A 19,200-nucleotide genomic window follows, 5' to 3' on the forward strand; every position below is an offset into this window, starting at 1 on the left:
GAGTACAGTAGGTCATTCTGCTTCTCCATCAGCAGCCGGAGTCTGAGAGAGAGAGAGTACAGTAGGTCATTCTGCTTCTCCATCAGCAGCTGGAGTCTGAGAGAGAGAGAGAGTACAGTAGGTCATACTGCTTCTCCATCAGCAGCCGGAGTCAGAGAGAGAGAGTACAGTAGGTCATGCTGCTTCTCCATCAGCAGCCGGAGTCTGAGAGAGAGAAAGAGTACAGTTGGTCATGCTGCTTCTACATCAGCAGCCGGAGTCTGAGAGAGAGAGTACAGTAGGTCATGCTGCTTCTACATCAGCAGCCGGAGTCTGAGGTGGCCTGTGGACAGTTTTTGTTCTACTAAAATAAATTATGGCCTGTGCAGAGTTTCTGCAGTAATGCAATAAATAATAAAGGTGTTGCGTATTGTGTTTACTGTAAAACTCTGGTGAGTTGCTGTTTTTGGCTTTTGTTTCGTCACATTTATACTTCCACATACAGTATAGCTCTTAATATCCTGTGAAAGTGATCAATATCAGCACTGATCTGTGCAGAAATGGGTGCAGGATTCTGAGGAAATCACAGAGAAACCTCTTTCTCCTGGAGCAGACCTGTAACAGCAGCATGTGTTAACTTGTCCTCTGCTGGGTTTAGTTTAAACAGGTACGACATAGAGAAAAGTCTGATTACACCAGCACTTCTCCAACTTACTTAGTATTCTTAGTATAAAAAGCATTCTACAACTGTTTCTACAAACCAACCAAGAAATAGCCAAGATCCACCCAAACTGACAGATCCAGCAAGGACAGCACTGCTCAGAAAAGCAGCCGAGAGACCCATGATCACTCTGGAGGATCTGTAGAGATCCACAGCTCAGGTGTATCAGGAAAATCTGTCCACAGGACAACTATAAGTCCTGCTCTCCACAAATCTGATCTTTATGAAAGAATGGAAGAAGAAAAGCATTGTTGAAAGAAAGACAGAAGAAGTGCTGTTTGCAGTTTTGGTCTATCACTTAATTAATTCTCAATAAAATATATTTTTCAGTAAGTTTGTGGTTGTAGTCTGAGAAAATGTGAAAATGTTCAATGGGTTCAAGTAGTATAATGATTCTCAGACCGTGTATCACATTCAGTTCATACCTTCAGCACTGGCTTTAAATACCAAAATACCTGTTCTCAGCACAATAATAGTTCATAATTTACTATAATTGTGAGTTTGTTTGTTACTGCTGTTTAAAGGCATCTCCATTAGGCTGCAGTGATGTTCTAGTGTATACCTGTGAAAGTGCAAATGAAGTGAAATCAGCCAATAACGTATTAAAGGGCTGATATCAAACTTTTTTATGATGCAAACAAAGTAATTCAGAGTGAGTTTGGTGTAAAATAGTTTATTGAAGAGAAACATCAAGCGACTCTGACTCCTTTATACTAATAAATCTACAGAATGAGTAATTTAATATACTCAATTAGTTACCGGGTGTCACAGTAATTAAAATATGAAGGGGATTCTGAGTATATGTATACAGTGCTGTAAAAAAGTATTTTCCCCATACAGATTTCTTTTGTTTTTGCTTTTTTGTCATACTTTTATTTTTCTGATAATCAAACAAACTTTAAAATCAGACAAAGATAACCTGAGTAAATATAAAAAAACACTTTTTAAATGATAATTTTATTTATTAAAAAAAAAAATGTTCAAACCAATTTATCCCTGTCCTGTTTAAAATCATCCACAGCATCTCAATCAGACTTTAACTAGACCCTCCAAACCCTTCATTTAGTTTATTCATCCATTCAGAGACAGGGAAACTTGTTTGTGAGCTTTGGGTCATTGTCCTGCTGCAGAAACCATGTACTCCTGAGCTTGAGGTCACTAAGGAACAGATGGAGGATTTTCTCCTTCAGGATTTTCTGATTAAATTAAGAATTCCTGCTTCCATCTATTACAGCAAGTTATCCAGCAGCTCCAGATCATCACACACACTACCACCACCTTGTTTTACTACGTTCAGTATGATGATCTTTTACTGAAATTATATCCATATAATTGGTTTATACTGTGATCCATCACACCTGCACACGTCCCTAAGCTTTTGTTCTTAATGGCTTTGTTTTTTCTCCTTACATTACTTTTACTTTTATACTTTAAGTAGTTTTGAATCCAGTACTTTTTTAAACACTTTCACTTAAAGAGTAAAAAGCTTGAGTTGATACTTTTTCAACTTCTACAGAAATATTTTATTGAACTCTAGTATCTATACTCTACAGAGTAATGAATGGAGATACTTTTCACACCTCTGGTTTGTTTATAGGCTCTATTTCCTGTACTTCCTGTTCACACCTGTTATTTTGGTTCAGACTAAACAAGGGAGCTGTGAAAGTTCCCTAAAGGAGGCATCTGACCAAGAGAGTCATGTTATAACAACCCAGCAGATACAGAATCAGATCTAACAGTTATAACACGCTATTGCTCAGTGTTACAGCAGATCACAGACACTGTGGTAATCTCCAATAATTTAATAACACACTCCCTAAAGCAAATAATATAAAATACCTCAGATTATTTTCTGAGCTAGAAATATGATGATAAATTCTGACTGGTCCCCCTTTGATAAGTTTACCAGTTTTCTCAGAATGAAATAAACTTTAATAACTTAGATAAATAAACTTAAATAAGCTCAGGATTGCTGGAAACTGTTGTGAACTTTCTTCCTTATTCTCAAAACTCTGTATGGTTATTTTTTCCCCTGAATTTATTAAACCGCTGTTGGGGAGTTCCTGTTTATTTAGCTCTGGATGGATTAGTGTGTTTCCTGTAGATTTATACTGTAATACACTTCATTTAACTGTTAACTACAGAAAACTCTTAGCATTGCATCTTTAAGATGCATAAACATGAAGCTGTTGACTTCGTGCCTAATGCCTGGTGTGGGCTATAAACCTCCCAGTACTAATCTGTGGTGCTGTGCAACTGTGTTCTTTGGAATAATGGAGCTCCGTCCAGTACTTTAGGGTTAACAAGGTGGGGTTGAGTTGAGGATAAGGTCAGGATGAGGTGGGAAGAGGTTAAAATAAGGTGGGGATTAATTGGAGTTGAGGAAGGGATGAGGTGGGGATGAGGCTAAGATAAGATGGCAATGAGTTGGGGTTAAGGTGGTGATGAGGGGAGGATGAGGTGGAGATAAGTTGAAAATAAATTGGGGATGAGTCGAGGATAAGATCAAGATGAGGTGGGGATTAGGTGAAGATAAATTGGGTATGAGTGGAGGATAAGATGTGGATGAGTTGGGGATGAGGTCAAGATGAGGTGGGGATTAGGTGGAGATAAATTGGGGATGAGTTCTGGATGAGGTGGGGATTAGGTTGAGATAAATTGGGGATGAGTCGAGGATAAAATGGGGATGAGTTGGGGATGAGTCGATGATGAGGTCAAGATGAGGTGGGAATTAGGTGGAGATAAATTGGGGATGAGTCGAGGATAAGATGGGGATGAGTTGGGGACGAGGTCAAGATGAGGTGGGGATTAGGTTGAGATAAATTGGGGATGAGTCGAGGATAAGATCAAGATGAGGTGGGGATTAGGTGAAGATAAATTGGGTATGAGTGGAGGATAAGATGTGGATGAGTTGGGGATGAGGTGCAGATGAGTTAGGGATGAGGTCAAGATGAGGTGGGGATTAGGTGGAGATAAATTGGGGATGAGTTGGGGATGAGGTCAAGATGAGGTGGGGATTAGGTGGAGATAAATTGGGGATGAGTCGAGGATAAAATGGGGATGAGTCGAGGATGAGGTCAAGATGAGGTGGGAATTAGGTGGAGATAAATTGGGGATGAGTCGAGGATAAGATGGGGATGAATTGGGGACGAGGTCAAGATGAGGTGGGGATTAGGTTGAGATAAATTGGGGATGAGTCGAGGATAAGATGGGGATGAGGTGGAGATAAATTGGTGATGAGTCGAGAATGAGGTGCAGATGAGTTGGGGATAAGGTCAAGATGAGGTGGGGATTAGGTGGGGATCAGATGGGGATGAGTCGAGGATGAGGTGGTCATCACGGCTGAATGGCTGAACCGAGCAACCATTACACTGATAACACTGTAGTTCAAACAACAATTATTTATAAAGTGTAAAGTGTCTTTAACTGATTAAGGATCTTCACTGTAAGTGAGAGTTTATTTGATATCTGAAATACAAATACAATTACATCTCTTTCACAAACCGTGTAATCAAGAGAGGTTCTCCGATGGCATTGCTCAAAAATATATGTAATATATTATTATATGATGGAACTTCAGTCTTACTTCTGAATACTTCTAAAAAAGGGGGGTCTTTGATTTATGCAAAAATTGTGCTTTTACACTTTGGTCTCTCTGCTCTGTTATATACACACAATAACCAAAAAAATCAGTTTTCTGTGAATCAGCTGAAAGAGTCACCAAATGAGGGAGATGTAAGAACTTTTAAAAACTGAATTGTGTGCTTTTATCGTAATTAAACATGAACTTGCTTATTTGTGTTTAGTTTATTTAGCACAAGCTAACACTGATGTGTGGTAGGTGGATGTTCAGCGTAAACATGGGGCGTGGCCTTTTTTCAGCAGGATAATGTTCACCCACATACAGCGTTTCCCAGGAACATCTCCACCAGATTGCAGCCATTCCTGGTCCTGCCGCTCTCCAGATTTATCACCAATCCAGCATTTATTTATGAAGCAGTTTCAGCTTCAACCTACGAGTGTAGAGCTACAGGATCTACAGGCCCAGCTGTAGCAACATCTGTGGGTAAATGTGCTGCAGGATCCATACAGAACCTGTAGAACCTCCATACCCAACCCACGCAATCCCATTTTATATCCAAAATAGAGGAACCAACAGTGTCTTTTTTCATTAAGTTTACACATACAAAGTTTCAATTGGTAACTGAATTGTCCTTAAGTCGTTATAGCTCTACATAGAACCTTAGCTTAAGAAATAACTAGAAATAAACACATCGAATAAACACATTAGTTTTGTGTCGAATAAACACATTAGTTTTGATTAATTAACAGCAAAAATAAAATAACTACTTCAAAAGATTAACTCTGATTAATCACTTTCCTTGGTGCCCTTTGAACCTGTGCTTACAAACAGCACAGGAAGATCATTTTGATATGACACATCAATCATTAATTAATCTCGAAAATAGGTTAGCGTTGCCAGTTAGCCATTATGGATAATCTGCCATTTTGGGCTTCATAATAAATGTCCCCATTGCCAAATCGTATTAATATAAAGATGTATACTATAATCAATGAAGAACGTCCATTTTTTAATTTTATTTGAACTTTATTAAGTTTAGTACTTTTGGTACTTTTTTAACAGCGTATGCCTCTATGGTGGGAACATCGGCTTAGATGAGGAACCAAAAGCAATACATCATCCAAACACACAAAATAAAAATATCACAGGCCTAAATGTGGTCAAGACAACAAGGCATGAACTGAAAAGTGGGATGAACTGAAAGCAGGAGGCAGAAGGTGGAGGGTCAGTGTTACGTTTACCAGTTCATTTTTCTGTCCATTTAAGGCTTCAAAACTTAGAAAATAAGAAAAATAAGAAAATAGTGTGTAAAACTCTATCCATTTTAAATTCTCCATTTAAAGGGGGCATATGATACCTCTTTTACACAAGTTAGAATACTGTAGGTCTATGGGCTACACAAAACATGAAGTTCTATATAAAATCACTCTCACATAAAGATAAAGATCTCACAAGATCTATTTATTTCTTTATATAATGTTTTCGAATTCATCCTTAAAAAACGGAGATAAAGTGCATTATCATATAAAATAGCGTTTATTTTTATATTTATATTATTTATAAATAAACAATTTGGAACATTATTTACATTTTAATAAATAAAAAATCAGATTAAACCCCATTTCTTTCAAAACTATTTTTCCCTTCGAATTCAGTCTTGACAAGGGTATTTTAAATTTATATTATTTATAAATTAAACATCCAAAAATAAAGAAACTTTTAATAGAATAAAAAAAGATGAAACCCATTTCTTTGTTTCTTTTTTTTTCTTTAGAATTCAGCCTTGAAAAGGGTCAGAAAGTGTATAAACGTATAAAAAATATTATATTTCTATATTTTTTACTATTCGCTCCACCTGTTTTGCGGAAAGCCCCTTCACTGTGCGTCGCAAACGTCAGAGAACCAGATCCCTACAGAGAGCGTGAGCCACCAGCCAATCCCAACGCAGGAGAGCCCCTGCCGCAACCAATCAGAGCGCGGAAGAGGCGGGGCTTCCCCAAAGCAGGTGGGAAACGAAATGTAATAATAGGCCGTCGTGAACGCGCACGGAGCAGGACGCGCCAGCATGGCGACCCAAAGGGAGTGGAGCGAGATCGGCCACAGAAAGAGCTGGATTAACCTGATCCTGGGGCTCCTGCAGCTGATGCCGCCGCTGATCCCGCGCGGAGGAGCCCAGCTCGCAGGTCAGGGGCGGTTCAGGGGAGCGGGGGGGAGAAACGCGGATAAACACGGGGGAGATGAGCTCCAGCACGGCGGAGGAGGAGCAGCGGGCTCTGCTGCTCTGTACGCCCGAATTCAGCGCCTCTCCCGCGGCCAGCCGCCGCTCGGAGCCGCGCTGACCCGGGCGGAGTGTTTACAGCAGCCCGCCGGCTCTCAGTGCTGCGGCCCCGGGCTGAGCGTGGCGGAGCGCGGCTGGCCTTTCTGCGGGAGAACAGCCGCTGTGCTGTGTTTCCTGTGTCTGTGTGTCTGTGTGTGTGTTATAAGTAGTTGTGCAGTGGAGGTAAAGTTCCCCGGGCCTGTGTGGATTATTAGCGCTGTTTTGAGGCTGATATGGAGTATTATTGGGGGTGTATTGTTGTGTTTGGGGGTGTATAAGATAGCAGTGTGTGTGTGTGTGTGTTTGTGTGTGTGTACACTGTCTTTGTGCAGACAGGAACACATGGGCTCACACAAGCTAACTAGCTACTCCTGCATTGGCTGATTTTCTTCTGTTTTTCTTTCCATTCCACCTTAAATAGTGCAGCACTTAAGGTGGAACTGGCACATTCGAATTAGATGAGATGTACTGCATTATAGATTTATACTAAATTCATCCAAACTATGAAAAAAAAACATATGGAATTATTTAGTAAACTGTAATAAATTGTTAAACAAACCAGAATATGTTTTATATTATAGATTCTTCAAAGTAGTTCCTCTTGTTTAGATGTTCAGTTTTACACATCTCTGCTGGATTTATGAAGTAGAGTCACCTGGAATTCAGGCTTTTAGTTAACAGCTGTGCTGAACTCATCAAGAGTTAATTACTTGAATTTCTTGTCTCTTAATGTGTTTGAGAGCATCAGTTGTAAAGTAGTGAAGAGGTAGAGTTACAGGTACACAGTGAATAGTGAATATTTGAGTAATATTCTAATCCAGATTATAAGAAGGAACAACAACTCAACTTAATAAAGAAAAAAAAAGAATTTGAAAGTATCACAAAGTGCAGTGACCACCAAGACCATAAAAAAACACTGTGATGATGGAACTGGCCCTCATCAGGACCACCCCATGATGAGTTGATCAGAGTTTCCAGCCTCAGAAACCACAAGTTAACAGCTCCCCAGATAAGATCACCTACATACTTTACAGAGTATTTTGGTTTGTTTAACACTTTTAAGTTACTACATGATTCCTTATGTGTTTCTTCATTGTCTGATAGATCACTTTACTATTTATTTACTATGTAGGAAAACGGGATGTACCAAAATGAAAAAAAAAAAAAGGCCAATGCCGAACACAAACTTTTTTTTTTTTTTGCATGTTTTTGTTAATTATGATGTGCCGTTGATTAAACCAAATAGAACAGAAACATATATTGTTTGGTATGAATTATTCAGTTTTTTCAGCCAAAGCTTTATTTGTATAAATGATTAATTTGCTGAATGCTGAATATTTGGCGTCCTAGATTGGAGTAAAGTAAAGTAGTTTTGTATTATGTAGAAATAACATCTCTTCATTTGTGTAAAGCAGCGAAAATATATTGCACATTCTGCAATAGGGATGGAGCTTATTTATCAAATTCGGGTAAAGGATCAAAGGATGTGAAATCTAAATTCTCAGGAGAATATTTTTTATTTTATTGTTTGGGTACAGCTGGTGAAAATCTAAAATGTAAGCTATATAAATGTTACATTCGTTTTCTAATGTTATATCAGGGTGTGTACAGTCTCTCTGTACGTTACAAATGTTTGTATCAGCATCGGCAGATATAATATACACGTGTAATATTGGATATAATTGGATATAATATCGGTGCATCCCTCCCTGTTCTGCAGTGCGATTGTTGCACATTTCCACATCGCAATATATTCTGCAGCTCTAAATAAAATCTAATAGTAATATAAGATGTGAACATTAGTAAGGAACTCTATTGTGGGTATTGTTTGTTTTGTCCAAATTGTAAATAAATTGAGTGTAAACAGTCCACTGTAAACATGAAATCAGCACGTGAGAGGTCGCCTCGCTTAAAATTGTGTGCATTACTTTCTTGATTTCAAATAAATTACTTATAATTCTCTAATTTTCTGTTTTTGAGTAGGTTGGATTATACAATCAGATTTTTGTTGCAAGATGCAAAAATTAAATGGAAAAAACTGAAAAACGAGTACATTTTAATAATAATAATAATACAGATAAAAACATATATTTTTTTCTTTTCTAGTCTGAATTTGAAATAGTAAAGTCCTAAAAACAGTCAGAAAATGTATGAACATGTGAGTCTATAAAACAATGTTTAAAATGTTTATTATTTATCTAGCTGCTATTTGTTTATTTATAAATGTAACAATTTGAAAATCAAGTAAATTTTAATAGAAAATATACAGATGAACCCCATTTCTTCTTTCTATACTCTTCTAAATGTTTAACTTTAAACGTTTCACTTTTATTTAGTTACTTTTTATCTAGTTCATTTTGTTTATATCAGTATTATTATTACTGTTACTATTATTATATTTTATATTTAAATAGAAAATTCTGAAAATATAGTACATTTTTGTTTTCTTGAGTTTCTGATTGTTTATTAGAAGTAAAAAACAAGAAAGAAAAACAGATGAAAACCCATTCCTTTTTTCTTTATTATTTCTGTACTACTCTTTCAAATTTAGCCTTAAAAACCGTCAGAAAGTCTATAAAAATCTACCTGTATGAAATAGTGTTTATTTATTTTTTTATCTTATGTATCAGACATAAGCTTACATTAGAGCTCAAATTACGATATTGGGGAAAAAAAAATATGTTGTGATATATTCTTGTTCTGAGATATATGTATTGCAGATAATTGCCAGATTTACCAGAAGTGAATGATCCAGCATGCTAAGATATTAATACTGCATTCTGTTGGATCAGTAATTGTAGTAATAGTATATGGTATTAGGTGTACATAATTGTTAATCTGGTAGATATTGTGAATTTTTCTTTGTATTAAGCAGTATAAAGTTTTGAAAGTGATATTTGGTCTCTCTCTCTCTCTCTCTCTCTCTCTCTCTCTCTCTCTCTCTCTCTCTCTCTCTCTCTCTCTCTCTCTCTCTCTCTCTCTCTCTCTCTCTCTCTCACACAGCTCTGTCAGAGATCTCCAGTGTGGTGGAGGTGTGGCAGGCAGAAGAGGCGGATTTCTTGGTGCCTCCTCAGGTAAGCTCTGCTCCTTCCTCATGGCTGTCTTCCCTCAGTCTGACCTCCTCTAGCTGCTCTATTAACACCTATAGTCAGATATGGATCAGCAGCACTCAGTCAGTAGCAGCAGTTTTGGAGATGATGGTCTGCAGAGAGTTCTGAGATGCAGTAGCAAGTAATTCCCGAATAAGAGCATCCTGGATTCAGTGGAGGAGAGTTTACAGATCCTACAGATCACAGAATGTGAGGAAATGTGTGTTTAGTAGATTATTTCTTTGTTGCTTCTTGGTAATAAATCTTATTGAGTTGGAAAGTCTTTTAATTTCTCCTATTTATGTATTTGTGGAGGAGCAGCAGAGCTGAGAATGTGATTTGCACCAGATCTTCTCTACCAAATTTACTCTTTTTCTGTTGTTTCTATTGACTCTTGTTTTGAGATTCTGGTTCTTCAGGTGCAGAACCTGTGATCATGGCTTCTGCTACAGCATCATTCCACAATTGGCTAATCTGGTTAGCTGGTGTTCCTCAAAACCATAAAAGTTACAGCATTATTTCAAGAGAGCCCTGATACCAGTATCTCCAAACTGAAGAGTCAGAGAACCAAACCCAAAGAAGATCCTCAAACACCCCAACAACCAGTCAACATCGGAATAATCTGTTCAGCAGAGAATATTTGATGCAATCTACAAGAAATAATCCTTTCTTCCAAATTTCCTCACTTTCCTGTATTTATATTGAAGAATCGGGATATTTTTTAGTTTGCAGTCGACATGCAAATAGTCCAATTTGCATGTAAATTAATTCATAGAGCTTACCCTTTCTTCTGGAACTGGTTCAGTTCGGGCTTTTCAGTGAATCAGTTTTAGTGGAACTGAGGATATGTCACAGCAGCTCATGGTTTGGTGATGTAGAAATGCTGGTGAAAATGCACGAACATTGATGGAAAGGGCAATTATTCGTGCTTTGTTTAAACCCCGCCAACTAGATACGAAGGCTGCAACTAAAGACTATTTAATAGTCAACTAACTTTTTAAGTCGGCGATTATTTTGTTATTTGTTATGCACTGGATTATATGCTAGCGCTGGATGTTAATCTACACAGATTTCTAACCCAGGTCGCTATCAGCTAGCAGTTCATCCAACGTATCTTGTTTTAACACAGTGAACACCCAGACTACAGTTCAATATACTCACCTCTGAACAGCAAAAGAGCTAGCATTGCAGTTAGCGGCTAATGCTAATACTGCTACACCCATCCTTAGTAATACATGTAACCGAAGCTCTCCATGTATTACTCTGCCACATACAGTTAACCTAGCAACGATGCAGCGCTTACAAGCCAAACAGCACAGCTACAAACAGAGCAGTAATGGAACTATTTTAACTGGTGGAGTTTTTATAACCAAACAGATCCTATTTTCTCCTCCTCTTTAACTCTAAATCTTTCAGTAAACAGTAATAATAGAACTGAGGTTTAAACTCTAACATGTAATATTGGCACTGCTGTGCTGATCTACAACCGAAGCACAGCAGTGCCAATGTTACACGTTATAGCACGAACCTCAAGTATGTATTATTGTTTGAGTATGTATTAAAACATAGAGCTCTTCACTGTATACCTATAACCCTACCTCTTCACAACTTTACAACTGATGCTCTCAAGCTCATTAAGAGACAAGAAATTCAAGTAATTACCTCTTGATGAGTTCAGCACAGCTGTTAACTGAAAGCCTGAATTCCAGGTGACTCTACCTCATAAAGCTGGCTGAGAAAATCTAAGCATCTAACAAGAGGAGCTACTTTGAAGAATGTAAAATATAAAACATATTCTAGTTTGTTTAATGCATTTAGTTCATGAAATAATTCCAAATGTTTTTGCTTCATAGTTGGAACGACTTTAGTATTAATCTACAATACACAACATTTTAAATTGCTTTTGACTGGAGCTGTATGTGAGTGTACAGTACAGTGCAGTATAGTGCAGTATGTGTTGTGTAGATAACCGGGTGCTGTGTAAATGAGCTGTGGTCTGCTGCTGTTCCGTCTTCCTGTGTAGAAGTTGAAGTAGGGTGTGAGTTCAGCTCGTCGTGTGTTTAAAAATACTTCCCCTTTGTTGGTGCAGTATAGCGGGGTGTGAAGAGCGCAGGCGGTTTAAACTCGGCCTGTTTCCTTCACTGCAGCTCAGTAGTCAGTGCTGTTCTGTGTTTACGGTCATTTACTTTATATGGTCATCAGAACTAGAGCTGCGCAATATTGGACAAAAACTAGCGTTGCAATGTTTTGTTGTTGTTGTTGTTGTATAATATACAGTGCTCTCCAAAAGTATTGAAACAGTGAGGTCAATCCCTTTATTTCTGCTGTAGACTGAAAACAATATTGTGTCATTAACTGCTTTGGTTCCTTTGGTCTACCTGTTCATCTCCTGTTACTCAGTACACCAGTGGCGACTTTCTTCTTCAGGACATTCTACACAGTTGTTCTGGCTATGAACAATATTTGTGCTCTAATGATTCTGATTTTCCATTTTCTCTCAGCTTTACAGTTGCTTGATTTTCCCTCAAAGACTCTCAGCTCTCTGGTTTTCAAGTTACTGATTACTCCTCAGTCTGCACAGATAAAACACACCACAGTTACATGATCCAATACTTTTGCTCATAATAAAACTGGGTGTGTTCTGGCAGAAGGTGCTGAATTTTCTGAAGTGTGTATCAAATCCAGATGTAAACACCTGGATATAAAAGCTGAAATGTTGATTTGTTTTCTCTCATATTCATATTTTAATGTCAAATTCAAATGTTTTCAGTCTACAGCAGAAATAAAGGTATTGACCTCACTGTTCCTATACTTTTGGAGGCACTGTAAAATTGGAAAGTGGAAATAATAGACATTGTATCAGATTTCTTAAAATAAAACCATTTAATTAATATAAACTACTGCGTACCATGCCGTATAAGCATGTATAAGCAGATAAGCTGCTTAGTTATTTTCTCTTTATCTAATTAATAACTTTATTACTGCAGTTCTTCTCCTGTCAAATTAACTCTAATTCTTCTCTTCTCTGCTGAAACTGAGACAACTTAATCATGTTAATCTGAGCCAAAGGCTAAAGCTGCTGTTTCCATGTGGGTCAGCCAGATGTCTTCCTGTAGCAGTTTTTTCCAGTTTCATAAGCTAACACTGACCTTTGATAGATAAACTCTTGACGCATAAACATGGGGCGTAGCTAGTAACAGCTAATTTGTGTAAAAGTGTCAGAGCCCTTAAACAGCTAATTCTGAAAGAGACTAATGCTGGTAAGAATAGATTAGCTGGTGAGATCTTTATCTTTATGTGAGAGTGATTTTATGTAAGTTTATAGACCTACGGTATACTTGTTTAAAAAGAGGTTTTCACTTAGTCCTGTTTCCTAAATTAATTCTTAGATCTTATTGGTTTATTTTTAAAATACAAATTTGGGGAAAATCACTAGAATGTGCTCAGCGTTCTCATGCTATTAGCATAGCTGCCATTTAGCTATTTTTCATGTTTTTGCTAATTCTATGTTAAAAACTCATTCCTGTTACTTTCATTCCTGTTACTCAAAACATAAAAAACAGGAGTGAGTTCCAGTAACAGGAGTGTTTTTTTTGTCATAAATATCAATTATTTAAACATGCAGTCTATAACCATTTCTTTAAAATAAAGACTTTCATGAGAGAAAATTAAAGGAATTAGTGGTCTTGCTTTTTAACATGCTTTTTAAATCTCACATGAGTTTCATAACCATCTTCAGATTAGAATCCTTGTAATAAAGTAAAGCTGTCTGAGATTAACCAGTACATGTTTTGAATACAGGGTTTCCACGGGTCCTTAATTTTTTTTTAAATATCTTAAATTAAAATCTTGATAATTAATGCCTTAAATTGTCTTAAATTTACTGTAAATTTGCTGTAGGTATTACACTTTTATATGGTGCGTTTAAAGCCAGTGAGAAAACACATGCTAACATTAGCGGCAACTTACTGGGGAGAGAACTAAGGTTATTGCAGAGCTAGCTAACCTCAGCTGTGAGCTAGCTATTTTTTCCTGGGGAGAGACCTAGGGTTAGCGTAAAGCTAGCTAACATTAGCAGCTAGCTAGCTAACGTTACTGGGGAGAGAACTAAGGTTAGTGCAGAGCTAGCTAACATCAGCTGTGAGCTAGCTATTTTTTCCTGGGGAGAGAACTAAGGTTAGCGTAAAGCTAGCTAAGATTAGCGGCTTTCTAGCTAACGTTACTGGGGAGAGAACTAAAGTTAGCATAGAGCTGGCTAACATTAACAGGGAGAGAATTAAGGATAGCACAGTTAACATTAGCAGCGATCTAGCTAACATACTTAGGGGCGAGTTAGCTAACGTTACTAGGAATAGAACTAAGGTTAGCATAGAGCTAGCTAACATCAGCTGTGAGCTAGCTAATGTTACTGGGGAGAGAACTAAGGTTAGCGTAAAGCTAGGTAACATTAGCGGCTATCTAGCTAACGTTAATGGGGAGAGAACTAAGGTTACCATGGAGCTAGCTAACATTAGTGTAGAGCTAGCTAATGTTAACGGGGAGAGAACTAAGGATAGCAGAGTTAACATTAGCAGGGAGCTAGCTAACATACTAATGTTAGGGGCAAGTTAGCTAACGTTACTGGGACGAGAACCAAGGTTAGCATAGAGCTAGCCAACATTAGCGTAGAGCTAGCTAACATTATTGGGGGAGAGAACTAAGGTTAGCGTAAATCTAGCTAACATTAGCTGTGAGCTAGCTAACATTACTGGGGAGAGAACTAAAGTTAGCATAGAGCTAGCTAACATTATCATAGAGCTAGCTAATGTTGATGAGGAGAGAACTAAGGTTAGCAGAGTTGATATTAGCAGTGAGCTAGCTAACACACTAATGTTAGGGGCGAGTTAGCTAGTGTTACTGGGGAGAGAACTACGGTTAACGTAGAGCTAGCTAACATTAGTATTGAGCTAGTGAACATGCTAACATGTTGTGCATTACAATGGAACAAAATTGAAAAAGAAAATTGATAACAAATGGGAAACAGTTTTCATTTCAATACAATTATTTTCTGCTTAACAAGTCATGACTACATTTTTGGGCCTTTAATTATATTTGTTGAGGTCTTAAAAAGGTCTTTAAAAAGCATTAAATTTGACCTTTAACATGGAGCAAGAACCATGGAATAGTTAAATGATATTTCTATGTAGTTTAATATAGTTTCTCTAATATCTGATGGTCCATCCTGATGCTTTAAAGTAACTGATTAGGATGCTGTAAGAAGCTAGTTGTTGTTTTTGTTGTGTAAATGTGAGAATGCTAACGCTGTTAGTGTGATATTGAGTGCGGAGATGTACAGGCCGGCTGGGTCAGGGTCTCTCAGACTGTAATCTGATTTTTGCGGTTGTGTAATTAGTGCGGTGTTTTAGGAAGTGAGCGGGGAGAGGAGGAATGCTGAACATGTTGTTGTGGTGAGGATGTGAGGATTAGCTCAGATGCTAATGCCGGCGCTGTGGCGTTTTCACGCTGCGGCGCTGCGTCTGAGGCGGTGGAGATAGCTCATAAACAGGTGGTGAGAAATTGTTCCACTCGTACGTAGCGATTAGCGAACGTGCTGTTTCTGTGGTGTGCTGTTTATACAGCGTAGGAACTATGAGCTAACCGCTAGCTGTGCTGCGGCCCTGAGGACGACCACAATAAAACAGAATGGAAATTTAATGTGATCGTTTTACGCTCTTTTAGTTTGGTTTGTTTTGTTTTAATAAATGTTTGGGTTTGGCAAGAAGTTGGCAGTTAAAGAATTGTGAAAGTGTGTGTGTGTGTGTGGGAGGGAGGTGCCCCCCCTTAGGGAAAAACTCATTTTCTGTGAAGCTAAAGTGCATGTCTGTGAGGAAGTTGTAAACAGGAACAGCAGTAGTGATCGTCCGATACTGTTTTTTTTTTCCTTAAGTGGCCGATGCCGATATTTAGAGAGCACAAGTGGACGATATATAAAGTTGATATTTTTTGTCACAACAGCATTTTAGTTATTTTTTCTGCCATAATGATAATAATAACCTTTAGGTTTGGAAAGTGTGCAATGTACAAAAAGAATGAACTTTTACATTTTATTTAAAACAAACAGAATATGGGTAAAATACTGACAGATATAAGTCCAACAATACAATCTAACCTTAGTCAGTCAGTAATATTACATATAAATACCCTATTAAATCAAACTACAGATGACAAAGGAATGGTTTACCTTTATTTTGGTTTCACTTAAATGTCTCCTTTGTAGTTTAAGTGCATCCAGAAAGAAGCTTGTGGATAAGATGGCAGACTGTACCATTTTGAATAATGAGAATATATGTAACTTTTTAGAAATCATTCTCTAACATAGCTTAGTTTCAAACTGCCACTGACAAAAAAAGAAGAAAAAATAATAAAATCATGGTTGTTGAGTTAATTTGAGTGTTTTAATAGACACAAGTGGTGCTCTAACAGCGCTTACCAACAGCACAACATACAAGAGTGTTGCCTGAAGGCATTAATTAAATATCGGCCAATGCCGGTTTTCTACAAAATGGCAATAATCTGCCCTATTAATCAGCCGGCCAATATATCGGTTGATCAATAAACAGCAGTCTCTTTGCTCAGTGGTACTTGGGGTGAATCGACGCAGTTTTTAATGGTGTAAATGCCAAATTTTAAAGTTCTAGATGAGCCCAGAATCTGTCCTGGGTACAGATTAATTTATTCAGCACTAGAGATAAAACTCCCTAAAACTCTGGAAACAAGGTGCAAATAAACTTCAATAAACTTTTAAATATACAAGTCTTTATAGTGGATATTTATTGCTAAAGTGGGCTTCTAGTCTGGGGAACTTCTTACCCCAAACCTTTGCAACGTTTTCACATTAAAAGATGCAGTTGTTTTCCTTCTAACGTTTCCTTTCCAATCCTTGTGTTGTAGACCAGCACACCAGTGCATATATCTCACTTATAGTATGAGCCTTGAGTGTGTTATTGCTTAATTGTTGTTGTTGATGTTGTTATTTTTATAGATTGAATTTTATGCTGCTGGGTGTACTGGTTCATCCACTATACTGAAGGGGAAATTAAAACCGGTGTGCTTTTGTCACATACCGCCATAGAGGCGCTGCTGAGCTCCGTGTACAACCGCACCACCAAAGAAGCTCCCTAGCTAACGCTAGCCAGTTAACATAACAAGCTAATACAATGGAGTAATGGTAGCTCAGCTCTTTGGAGTCAAATGCTTGTCTCGCTCTGTCCTGCCTGAAGAGAAATGAGAACAGCACTTTATCTGAGGAGCTCCTGCTGCTGTTCCTCAGTGTTTTCATCCCTGTGAAATAGAAGAACAGAGACAAATGGAATTGTGCAGAGAAAAGAGGAAAGAGAAAAGTTCCTCTTGCCCCCCTAATGAGCCCAGAATCAGTCATGAGAACAGAATCCTTTATTCAGCACAAGTAAAAATTTGGCTATCTTGTCTCATTATATACCCCAAATCCATTTCACACCTGGTGTTTTGTTTACTCTGTTAACATTATTATTCTGCACATTGCAGAGATAGCAGAAACAATCTAGGTGCAGTTGTTTCAGGCGCATTCTAAAAAGCTAAGCTAATGTAAACACATAGACATAAAACTGTGTTTACCCATCAACTCTGAAACATACGTACATAACCTAGCTACAACACCAGCACTGAGAGAAGCGTATCTCAGCCATACAGAAAAAAGCAGCAGCAGTGCTGAAGATGCTCACTGTAATCACATCTGAGATCACTGACCTCCTCATAAACTTTTTCACTTTTTTATTGTTCAACATGTTCAACATGCTACACTTTTCTTTTATGTTTTTTTTTTTAATCAGCTGAACATAAATATTGAATTGCATGGTAACTATAGCAAAATTATAGCCTTAATTAACATTAATACGTTTCTTGGTAAAAGTTTATCTTAATAATTGTAGTTTAACCCTATTTAAATCCAAGACAACTACTCTGCACTCCTGCACATGCTCAGTTTAACTCTTTAGTTAAACAGGGTCTACTGAGCAATTCTACAGGGGTTTTCACCTGAGGTTGGACAAGCTTTTTGCATAATGGGCGTGTCCTCCCAATACCTCTAACTCACCATCAGTGTGTAGTAATTCCCCACACTGCTGCTGCTTTTCCTGGGGTTTATATATCGTATTGTTAACTATAGCCTTGTCTCTGTGTTGAAGGCTATAGGAGCAAGTTACTGCGTTTTTTTTGTTGCTGAGAGTATATACTGTATTTTACGGATTATAAGGTGCACCCAATTATAAGGCGCATTTTAAGTGACAGTAGTAAGGAACAAGGGTGTCGCCATGTAATGTGAAACAAAATGCAATTCTTAAAACAAATAAAATCTTTTAAAGTCAGACGAGTGCTGGATGTACATTTACACAGATTTCTTTCCAGAAAACGAGTAAAGCGCTTCTGTTTGTTTGCAGTAAGCTTAGATTTCCAATAGTTTATCGTGGTTAGTAGCTGCGCTTAGCGCTAGTAAATGCCACCCAATAGTGCTACACTGAGGAACCCTGAGTGTTTTGGTAATTTAGGGCACTATCAGCTAGCGATTCGTCCCACGTAGCTTGTTTTAACACGGTAAACACACAGACTACAGTCCTACTACTGCTGCAGTTAGCGGCTAATGCTAATGCTGCTCCAGCTTTAGTGTTGGAGAAACTTCACTGAAACTCCTGTATAACTCTGTACTTCAGCAGAGCAGCTTTACTGCTCCTTAATACCTGACTGGTAGAATTCATACATAAGGAACACCAGATCACAAGGAGCTCTAATGATTTTTGGGAAAATTAAATAATTTTAAGTGCACCTTATAGTGTGAAAAATGCGATACAGTAGATTATAAAGATGTCCTGTAATTTCCGAGCCCTGGTGAGGAGCTCTTGGCTTTGTTCTTGTGAGAAGGTTCCTGTAGGAATCAGAGCTTCAGGTGGGCTGAGTTAGCATATAGCGTGCTGGTTAGCGTCGGGGGATTGTTTTAATGAAACAGTGCTGTGTGAAACGGTAGCCAGAGCTGTGGGATGTTACGTAATGGACGAGTGTGTATGTAGAAGGAGAAGAGCTGTTTCCACACAGCAGTGTTTCCTCTGCTTTATAATAAACAGACATGTTGTGATTGAAGTTCTGAGCTTGGGTAAATCATATCTGTGCTGCATTAGAGATCTGGTGGCTTTAAGTATCTGTAAAGTACTTTAAGGGAACATATTAAGCAAAACTTAATCTTTGCGTGCTTTCTTTTGTATTTCCTCAATTCCAAAAAAATGTATATAAACCACTCCTCATTCACATTCAGCCTCATTTACTCACACAAACCATTTTTATTTTACTCCTGTATAGACCATGGATTATCTGTGGCCGTTTCACCACTACTTGCAAGATTTAACTAATCGGGTTAAGTAATGGTCACAGGTTGGATTGATCAGGTTGAGGTTAACTGATCAGATCTACAGTTAACCAAAAATATAATCAAATAAATAGGGTTAAT

General features: G+C 37.9%; 1 protein-coding gene across 5 annotated transcripts in view; it reads left to right on the forward strand.

Moving 5' to 3' along the window:
• Positions 1-6,316: 6,316 nt before the first annotated feature.
• Positions 6,317-19,200, forward strand: part of tmem131l (transmembrane 131 like) — a 97,119-nt gene continuing 84,235 nt past the window's right edge. For 4 of the 5 annotated variants that reach the window (XM_049472557.1, XM_049472558.1, XM_022667223.2 and 1 more), the window contains exons 1-2: positions 6,318-6,466; positions 9,604-9,674. In XM_049472557.1, the coding sequence (XP_049328514.1) occupies positions 6,349-6,466; positions 9,604-9,674 (189 nt within the window). In that variant the 5' untranslated portion in view covers positions 6,318-6,348. Of the gene's footprint in view, positions 6,467-9,603; positions 9,675-19,200 lie in introns of all 5 variants that reach the window. The other variant, XM_022667220.2, reaches the window with a different exon arrangement.

This window comes from Astyanax mexicanus, chromosome 25 (genome assembly GCF_023375975.1).
Source record: "Astyanax mexicanus isolate ESR-SI-001 chromosome 25, AstMex3_surface, whole genome shotgun sequence".
Taxonomy (NCBI): domain Eukaryota; kingdom Metazoa; phylum Chordata; class Actinopteri; order Characiformes; family Acestrorhamphidae; genus Astyanax; species Astyanax mexicanus.